General features: G+C 40.6%; 1 protein-coding gene across 1 annotated transcript in view; it reads left to right on the forward strand.

Annotated features, from left to right (window-relative positions):
* Window positions 1-410: 410 nt before the first annotated feature.
* Window positions 411-10,647, forward strand: part of LRRC38 (leucine rich repeat containing 38) — an 82,456-nt gene continuing 72,219 nt past the window's right edge. Inside the window, exon 1 of the mRNA XM_008585207.1 lies at window positions 411-455. Within this exon, the coding sequence (XP_008583429.1) occupies window positions 411-455 (45 nt within the window). The remainder of the gene's footprint in view (window positions 456-10,647) is intronic.

Here is a 10,647-nt window from a genome sequence, read left to right on the forward strand (position 1 = left end):
TGCAGAGAAAGGAGCTCATGTTCAGCTTTTGTCCTGCAAAACAGATTCTTGAAACCCTTAGCAATAAAATACCTTGAAAGCCAAGCTTTCTTGAGAATATCTAAATGTCTTAAGCAACGTTTCACAGTAACAACACCCAAGACCAGCCAGCTTGGACCATAGAGTTTTTCTCTTAGCCATGGCTAGAGAGAACTCAGGAGGTGACATACGGGCACTGCTCTCTCCTAGGGAGGACATGACGAATGTTTCCGAGGTGACAAGGACGAGTAAAGAAGACACTGAGAAGGGAGCAGAAGGGGAGAACAGGTGCTGTCTGAGTCCCTTGGGGCTCTGCCCAAGATCATCATTAATAAGAAACCCCAAATAGGTTGAGGGCACATTCCAAGAACTTGCTTCCAGAAACATCCACCATGGTAAGGGACAAGAAGCAGGGCACAGTGGAGGAGGATTTCCAGGTAGGTGATCCTGAAATGGCATAGCTGACTCCTCACAGAGAGAAGTCCTTCATGCCCTCCTGGGGGAAACAGAGGTGCTAAGAGGACAAGTGGTCGTGACAGAAGCTCAGATGCAAGGCAGGGAGACTTCAGGCAGCAGTGACCTTATGACCAGAGCAAGTGGCAAAGCTGAGAATCAGCAGCAACAGCAGATGCCAGCACATGGCTTAGGACCCAGCAGGACCAATGACATCACCAGTCGATTCAGCAAGGACATGGGCCAATGCCCAAAGGTAGGCAGGATGCCCAAGGACAAAGCCAGAGCAGCCAGACCATATTTAAGAACCACAACCTCTCTCACCAGTGTTCCCATGGGACATGACAATTATCCCTGCATCCAGATATCATGTAAGTAGAGAAACCCTGAGAGACTGAGCATTTCCCAAAAAGGAAAAGGATAGATGTCAGGGGACTGTTTGAAACCAAAAGAGATCAACTTAGCAATAACTACGATGTTTAAGTTCTTCTAATACTGCCAATATCTGGTTCCTAATAAGGACATCATCTATAGAAAATAAAGAAAATTTCATTGCCCACCCAGCCCCAACGTAAGTGTTTAATTTTTGATCTCTGCTATAGTGTCTTCCATTATATTAAATAATAGTAAATCACATGGTGAGAAAGTTATTCTTCTTTCAATTCCCTTTTATAAAAAAATTATTTAATAATTGATACAAGCAAAAAATATAACATAAACATAAATTATAAAGCACCATAATAAAATGAATATCTGTGAATTCACTTTATTACTTAAGAATGAAAATATCACCAATACTGTAGAATCTTCATCCATCCTCTGTCAACCCCCCTCAGAGCTAACATCATTACAAATTTTGTATTTATCCTTCCCTTGATTTTGTTAAAATAGGTTTACTGCATATGCATATATACCTAAATAATGATTAGTTAATTTGCTTGTTTTCAAACCTAAAAGAAATTATTTCCTAAAGTATGTGGTATTCCTAACATACACAAGTTGCTTCGTTTATTCAAAATTAGGTTGTTAATATTCATCCCTCTTGTTGCCCATAGCATAGTTTATTCATTTTTCACTGCTGTATAGTATTCCACTGTGTAGAAATATCACGGTTTACTTTTTATCTCTCGTCTATGGACATTTGGGTTGTGTGTTTAGTTTTTTGCTCTTATGAAAATTCATGAATAAGTCTCTTGGTGCCCACTTTCAAGAATTTTTACAAACCCAGTTATTCTCAAAGTGTGGTCCCTGGACCAGAATCAGCATCACCTAGAAACTTGCTAGAAATGCAGATTCTTAGGTCCCACCCCAGATTATCACATCAGAAATTCTGGGAGTAGGGCTCAGTAATCTGTGTTCTTACAAGACCTCCAGGCAATTCTGTTACACAGTAAAGGTTGAGAACTACTGGTGTAAATACAAGAGCACATTTGCTAGACTATAAGAAGTATACTTGTGCATTTCTAACTTTGCAAGATAATGTTTAATTGTTTTCCAAAGTGATTCATTGTTCTAATTGACAGCCCCACCCCTTTCCCTCCAGCATCAGAGGAGAGATCCCATTAGGACACCTTGTTTTTGTCTGTTTCTTTGGCAGCTGGCTGGTGCAGGGATCTGAACCCTTGACCTTAGTGTGATAACACTGCACTCTAACCAACTGAGCTAACCAGCCAGCCCACATTACACCACCTTCTGTCATCACTTGTTGATGTCAGACTTTTTAATAATACCATAGCTAATTCTTACATAATACTTATTCTGTATCAAGCACTGTTTTGTATTTTACATATACAGATATTTCTCAACTTATGATGGGGTTATGTCCCAATGAACCCATTATAAATTGAAAATGCATTTATTACACCTAACCTACTACTAATTCTTACATAATACTTATTCTGTATCAAGCACTGTTTTGTATTTTACATATACAGATACTTCTCAACTTATGATGGGGTTATGTCCCAATGAACCCATTATAAATTGAAAATGCATTTATTACACCTAACCTACTAAACATCATAGCTTAGCCTAGCCTACCTTAAACATGTTCAGAACACTTACACTAGCCTATAATTGGGCAAAATCATTTAACACAAAGCCCATTTTACAATAAAGTGTTGAGTATCTCATGTAATTTATTGAATACTGTAATGAAAGTGAAACACAATGGTTGTGTTACCAGCTGCAGGTCTGGCTGCCTGCCCCCTTTTGAAAGCAAACCACTCAGAAGTCAAGTGTTGGGGAAAATGGAAGTCGGCTTATATTCAGGAATACTGGTGACCTGAGGAGAGATGTTAGACTAAGCCGTAAACACGAAAGACAATGGCCAGACTAAAGCCACCTCAAAGACTCAGATTTACTGAAGGAGTTTTGAAAGAGGGGGCTGAGGGAATGGAACATGGGCAGGAGGAAGGGGAACATGAGCTGTGGGGGCTCCGTGCAAGGAGCCAGGTGCAAAGTCTCGCCAAGACTCTGGTTTCTACTCCTGTCCTTCCTGTTATCTTGAGGTCCTGCTGGAGGGGTGTAATCAGCACAGCTTTACTGATGTCTTCCTAGTCTCTCAGGCTCTGGATGGTACATGTGAGTCTGCAGCTCCAGGCTGACTGGAAAACAACTTTACTTTCGTGTAAATAATGTCATCTTGTCCCATAACCAAGAATCAAAATATCAAATAAACCATGAAAAGAGAGAACTCAGAGAAATGCATGCCAAGAAAAAAAAACTGTGTCCTTTTAAAATCTTTCAGAGCCCGTGTGGTTTAAAGTGTCAACATGGCTTCAGTCCTGCTCATTCCAACAGTTGTACACATGGTGGGTACCACTGTAAGGTTGGAAAATTGTAAGTTGAGCCCTTGTAAATCGGAGACCATCTATACTAATTTTCATGCAATACTACAGCAATCTTATGAATTAAGTACTACAGACAGGTACCCTGCCAACATTCTATAAATGAGGTCCAAAAATCCAATTGTTTAAGATATTAGGTGGCATTATTCGGGGTTTTTGGAATAAAAAAAGTCGGGGTGGATGATGGGAGCCAACTTCCAATAGGATTTTACTGGGTTAATGTCCTATTTTACAAAGAGGAAACTGAAGCATGTATGGAGGTGTTGTTACCTCCCCAAGGCCTTGGAGGAGCCGGATGGAACCTAGCCAAATTGGCTCTAGAGTCTGTGCGCTCAACTCCTGCACGTGCAGATCTAGAGGGTGCAAAATAATACAGTTCGGGCGGGCCCGGTGGCGCACTGGAGAGTGCCCCACTTGGGAGTGCGGCGGCGCTCCCGCCGAGGGTTCGGATCCCATGTGGAGACCGGTTCCCGCTCACTGGCTGAGTGTGGTGCGGGTGCAACACCGAGGGTTGCGATCCCGTTACCAGTCAGTAAAAAAGACAAAAAGGAAAAATAATAATAATAATAATAATACAGTTCATTTGGGTGCTGTATGCAAGTTAGTACCTGATTACGAACAAGACGGATTATTGTTCCCATATGTTTAGCCGCTACATACGGTTTCTCTTCTGTGAAAGGCTTGCTCATACCTTTTGTCCATTTTACTGTTAGGTTGTTTGTTTCTATTATTGATTTGTAGGAATTTAATATACGTATATATTCTTTATATGCTACCAATCCTTTATAGCTGTCTGTGTGCAAATACATCCCCAATTCATGGCTTGTTTTTTAAATTTTCTTTCCAGTATCTTTTGATGAATGTAAATTATTAATTTTAATAGAATCCAATGTGTCACATTTTTCTTTTAAGTCATGCAAAAAAAATCTTACCTTATTCTAAGGTCACAAAAATATTCTTTCATATTTTCTTCTGAAATTTTAAACTTTTGCTTTTCTCATCTAAGTCGTCAATCCACTTAGCATTGATTTTGTATACGGTGTGAGTTCCCACCCCAGGTGAAGAACCAGTTATCTCAGGATTTGTTGCATAGTCCGTCCTTTACAACAGAACTGCAATATCCTCTTCATGTATCAAGTCAGCAAATAATTGGGGGTCTGTCCGGTTGCATTGATTAGTATGTCTGTAACTGCATCAATATCACACTGTCTGCCTCAGCAGTTAAGTGCAAAAAAAGAAAAAAAAGACAGAAAGAAAGATCATACTGTCTTAATTAATATAATTTAATAAATCTTAATATGGGGTTAGGCAAATTTCTCCAGCTCATTTTCCAGCCAGTATTTCTCCCCCCTAATGCCCTAAAGCATCCATTGTACATAAAGAATAAACTACTCTTCTCGGCATCTAGGGTAATACCAGTACTACCATCCATGGGTGAACTGATAAAATAATCACTGAAATCATTTTGTGTTCTTTGGTTCGGAGGAGTAACTCACTGGAGAAAGGCTCTAGGTTCTTTTTAGTCCCATTGCCTTTTTTTCACATACATTTTGAAATCCACTTGTCAAATCTCTGTCAAAAAAAATGTTGGGATTATGAGTGAAATTAGATTGACCCTAGAGATCAATTTGCAGAGAACCGATATCTTCACATTATGCGTTTCTAACCATAGCGCAGTATTTACTTAGGGTTTTAAAACATGTCTTTCAAAAAAGTTAAAAATTTTTCTCTATTAGCTTATTGCTCATCTTTTGTTATATTTATTCATAGATACCTTTGATTTTGTTGCTATCATAAATAGCATCTTTTGAGACATTAATATGTTCATTTGTTGCTTGTGTATAAAAATACAATTAATTTTTGCATATTGATCTCATGCCCAGCCACTTTGCTAAACTCTTTTATTAATTCTAATAGTTTGGTCTGAAATTTGGGGGGCTATCTCTTTGCAGATAATCATGTTTTCTAGGAATACTAACATTTTTGTTTCTTCCTTTCTCTTTTGTTGGTGGCTGGTTGGTTCAGGGATCTGAATGTTTAACCTTGGTGTTGTGAACACTGTGCACTAACCAGCTGAGCTAACCAGCCAGCCTTTTTCTTCTTTTCTAATCCTTAATCTGTTTGTTTGGGTTTTTTTTTTTTGTTTTTTTTCTTGTCTTGTTGCCCTGGCAAGTATTCCCAGTACAATGATAAACAGAAACAGGGGATGGTGGGTCTCCTTGTCTGGTTCCCGATTTCAAAGGGAATGTTTCTAATGTTTCTCCATTTAGAATAATGCTTGCTATAGGCAATACTCTTCTGTTCCTGATCTGCTGAGAGTTTTAAAAATAAATAGGTAATAATTTTTTTCAAAGGATTTTTTGCATCTGTTAGGGTGATCATAGGATTCTCTCCTCTAACTTGTTAAGGTTGGGTAAGTGATGTTTATAAATTTGTCTCATGTTAGACTAATCGTATTTTTGGATTAAATTCAATTTGGTCCATTGTATCTTTCTTGTAGATTGTCGAATTGTTTGGTAATATTTGGTTTCCAATTATTGCATCAATATTTCAGAGTGAAATTGACTTTTAATTTCCCTTTCTAGCATTATTTTTGTCTAGCTTTAATTTCAAAGTTTTATCAGCCTTATAGAATAAACTGGGGAGTGTTTCCTTCAATAATCTGTTCTTTGAAAGTTTGGCCTCACTTGTAAATGTCTCTGAGACTGGTGTATGCTCTTTTAGTCAATTTTAACTATTAATTCAATCTTCAATGTCCGTAATGGTTATATAATTGTTCAGATTTTCTACTTCTCCTTTAGTCAGCTTTGGTAAGTTACATTTTCTATTGACTTGCCTATTTCATCCATATTTTTGAATTTATTGGCATAATGTTTATAGTATACTCTTATTATTTTTAAAATCTTAGCTACATCTGCAGTTTCTCTTCTTAGGCGAGATCTTGTTTATTTGGCAGTCTCTGTTTTTTCTTGATTCACCTTGCTGGAGGTTTTAAAATTTTTATCAAAAGAACCAACATTTGGCTTTGTTCATACTAATTGCCAGTCACTATTCTAAGTGCTTTACATCTATTAACTAATTTAATTTGGTATATATAATACTTTCTCATTACAACTTCCTTAGCTCTTATATTTTCCACTTTCTTGTCTCTGTTTTGCATTCCAGATACTTTCTTCAGGTCTGTCTCTTACATCACCCATTCTGTCTCTAATCTGCTGCTTAACATCTCCAATGATTTTCTATAATTATATTCTTCATTTCTAAAAGTTCTACTTGGTTCTTTTTCTAAGAAATGTATATGATTCTAAATCTGTATTTTGTTAATTCTGTTGATCTCACTCAGTAAAGTTTATTTCCTTAAGTATTTGATAATTTTTTATTGTGAGCTTATATTGGTTGAACATAATCTGTAGGAATCCTGGGAGCCTATATTAGTGATACTTTTTTCCAGGGAGGATTTATGTTTGCTTTTCTCTAAAGCCAGAGGCTGTTACCACACCCGAAACACTTGAGCTCCCTTCAAAGAATCAAAGCTTAGGGCAGGAGTCTCAGATTTAGTTCTCCCATCTTACAGAGAGCTCATGGCTTAGTGTCCAGATCCCAGGGCTGGTACTCAAACCATGTTCTGCTGTCACATTTATAGACTGTTTCCATTCAAATACTGTCAGTTCTGTATTCTCCTCCCATCCCCCTACTAACCTTGGAGAGGGTCCTTATTTTCATACAAGCCTAGCAATGCATAGAAATATATTTATATTGTAATTTTCCTAAGATCTAGTAATATTGTAGTCGGAGGAGCCTTCAGACAAACCAATTTGCCATGCACCTGGAAGAGGAATTCAGTTCATTTTTAATCTCTGGATTATATCAAGGAGAAAGTTTGAATCAAGTGTTCTTGTGTCTTTAACCCCTGTTAAGAATCAGAGACTCCACCAGCAATAGTATCTAGCCATAATTTAAATGCCATTGTTTTGTTTTCATAATATTTATCACATGGCAGCATTCTATCATGGCAAGTGATACTGGTTTTCCATTTGCTATAGTGACACAAAATTTCCTTTAAAGAGGAATTAATTTATATATGAATAATGGTTCAATTTAAAGAAATTGTCAAATAAACAGCAATATGGCTTGTCGTCAAATATTGCAAAAATCATATGAGAATGAGGGTTGAGAAACACCAATCTGTATCTTCCCAATTTCTCAGACTCTGTATCCGTGGTAAAAGCCTCTCTTCTCAGCCCAGCCCCAGGGTTCCCTCCTTCCTCTGAGTGACTAAAGAAAGCTTTGTGGCCAGGACCTTTCAGCCTCTCTCCTGCTAATCACCCCTTTATTATGTGTCCTGCACCCCAACTCACCTCAAGACTGAAGCAAGCTCCTTGTGGACAAATAAAACCTCAAATCCAACTCCCCATGGGGTAAGAGCTCCCTCACACCTCTGTCTCCTCCTGAAACTTTGTCTCCCCACACAAACTTGATTCCCCAAATCTCCTCATGAGACCTTGTGTCTTCAGGTCTCCCCATGTTACCTCGTCTCCCCGCACCACCTTGACTCCCCGCATCGCCTCGTCTCCCCGCGTCACCTCGTCTCCCCGCGCCACCTCGTCTCCCCGCGTCACCTCGTCTCCCCGCACCACCTTGTCTCCCCGCACCACCTTGTCTCCCCGCGTCACCTTGTCTCCCCGCGTCACCTTGTCTCCCCGCGCCACCTTGTCGCCCCGCGCCACCTTGTCTCCCCGCGTCACCTTGTCTCCCCGCGTCACCTTGTCTCCCCATGCTGCCTGGCCTCCCTGTGTCTCCTATGTGATTTTCTCTCCCACTATCTCCCCATATCTCTCCATGAGACCTTGTCTCCTCCTGTCTCCCCACATAAACATCTCCCCACGTCTTTCCACGTGACCTTGCTTCCCCACGCTTCCACATGCTACCTTGTCTCTCCATGAAACTTGTCCTGTGCCTTAAACATAATTGGTGCTCAAGTGGCAGTTGGTCAACTCTGGTTGGATCTGGACATTTAAATGAGGTCACAACCAGATGGACACAGCTGGGTTTGGGGGAGGGGAGAGCATCATAAAAGGTGGGCCAGCACCAGTGGACAACAGCCAGTGGGCGTCTCTCCCACAAAGCCAGCAATTTGAGTGGCGGCATTAACACCCTGAGCAGCCTGTGTCTCTTGGCCTTTCATTAGTCCGTGTCATCAATAAACAAACTCTGGAATTGTGTTTCGCGAGAAGTACAGCATAAACTCATCCCCATTTCCTGGTCCTTGGAGACAACAAGCCTGGTGTTGAGCACTATTTTGAGCCTCCGGTGGGCATTTAGGGGAGCAAGGCTCTCACCTACTGCTGCCTGCTCAGGTCTCCCAAGCAGCCCTTGTTTTAGTTATGGAGGCGGCATCTACAGATGTGGAGGGAAGTGAGAAGAGGCACTAAACTGAAAAGAAAGCCGCTTCCCAACTCATGTTTCTGCTTTTTGGAAACTATTTATTTGCAAGATGCTCTTCCTTTCTCCAGCTTTAAGTTTATTTCTAAGGAAAAAGCACTGTTGAGGTTCTCTCTAGAACTTGCTGTGGTCCAACAATTTTACTTATTTAGGCTTTCTTTCCTTCTTTAAGTCAACAGTTATTTTTGAATTCATCGACTTTAACAAATACTTAATAAACAGCCTCATTAGCAAGAGCAAGGCTGTGAAGTCAGACTGGAGGGCTTCGAATCTCACCTCTGCCTCCTGCTAACGGTGTGACCGCGCACGTTAACTTCTCTAAGGCTGACTTGGCATGTCCTTTAAGTGGGGATAGTAATAGTAACTGCCATAGCAGGTCACTGTGGTTGAATCAGATCTCACCTGTGATGGAACTAGGACACTGCTTGGCACACGCTAGGCCCTCAGTGGTGGAGGAGGACGATGGTGACAATGCGCATGTCACACACCATGAGAGGTTCCCACATCAATGAGAAACAGCCCTTGACCACAAGGGTCCATAAACCACCCATCAGATGTAGCACACAGTGGCAGAACAGAGTGGACTGCACCAGAGATTCCCTGGCCTTGAGTTCACACGAGGGCAAGTCTGCCAGAGGAGCATCCCCAGCCCCTAGGGAGAGGAGGAATGACCCAGGCTGGGCAGTTGGGAGACGTTGCTGAGCCAGCCCAGCTCAGCCCACTCTCTTTGTAGAATGTCGTGTTCTCAGTGTCCATTCTCTGCTCCTGCATGCATCAAGCCTCCTTGGCTTGTTGCTCCTGCAGGGGAGGCTGTGGTTCCCCAGCCCACCTGTGAGCAGGAGGCTAAGGGATGAGGTATTTAGAAGCCTCTTGTGGCCACACATCTTATGTCACATCTTTTGATGCAGATTTTTCAGTTAAAAACTTTTTTTAAATCTATTTTTTATTTATTATTTATTTATTTATTACACATATTCATGTGGCACAGAGCTGACCGTCAGCACCTGTGCCCAAAATGTATGATCAGATCAACACTGTCAGTATGCCCACCACCTCAGATGGCAATTATTCCCCAGGTCCACCACCCAACTTTTCCTCAACCCTCCTCCCCCACACCAAACCCAGCACCGCTAGGACTATTCTCTCCCTCTGCAAGTCCAACGCATCACTGTGGTTTTTCTTTCCTTCCTTCTTTCTCTCTTAGCTCCCACTTTTGAGTGAGGGCATGGGGTATTTTTCCCTCTGTGTCTGGCTTATTTCACTTAACCAAATCTTCTCCAACCTCATCCATGTTGCTGCAAATGGCAGAATGTCATTCCTTTTTATGGCTGAGTAGTATTCCATTGTGTATATATACCACAGTTTCCTTATCCAGTCATCCATCGATGGACATTTAGCTTGGTTCAATATCTTGGCTATTAGAAATAGAGCTGCAACAGACATGAGAGTGCATGTATCCCAGCATAATTATTTCCATTCCTTTATGTATATACCCAGAAGTGGGATTGCTGGATTGTATGGAAGATCTGTCTGTAGTACTTTGAGAAATCTCCATACCGTTTTCCATAGTGGTTGTACCAATTTACAGTCCCACTAACAATGCAGGAAGTTCCCCTTTCTCTACATTCTCACCAGCATTTGTTATTCTCAGTTTTTAAAATTATTGTCAGTTTAACAGGGGTGAGATGACATCTCAATGTGGTTTTAATTTGCATTTCACTGATGATTAGTGATGTTGAGCATTTTGTCAAGTACCTGTTGGCCATTTGTATGTCTTCCTTCAAGAAATGTCTATTGAGCTCCTTTGCCCAATTTTTAATTGGCTTTTTTTTTTTTCTGTATAGTTATTTGAGTTCCTTGTACATTCTGGAATTAATCCCTTGTC

Source organism: Galeopterus variegatus, unplaced genomic scaffold (genome assembly GCF_000696425.1).
Source record: "Galeopterus variegatus unplaced genomic scaffold, G_variegatus-3.0.2 Scaffold3493, whole genome shotgun sequence".
Taxonomy (NCBI): domain Eukaryota; kingdom Metazoa; phylum Chordata; class Mammalia; order Dermoptera; family Cynocephalidae; genus Galeopterus; species Galeopterus variegatus.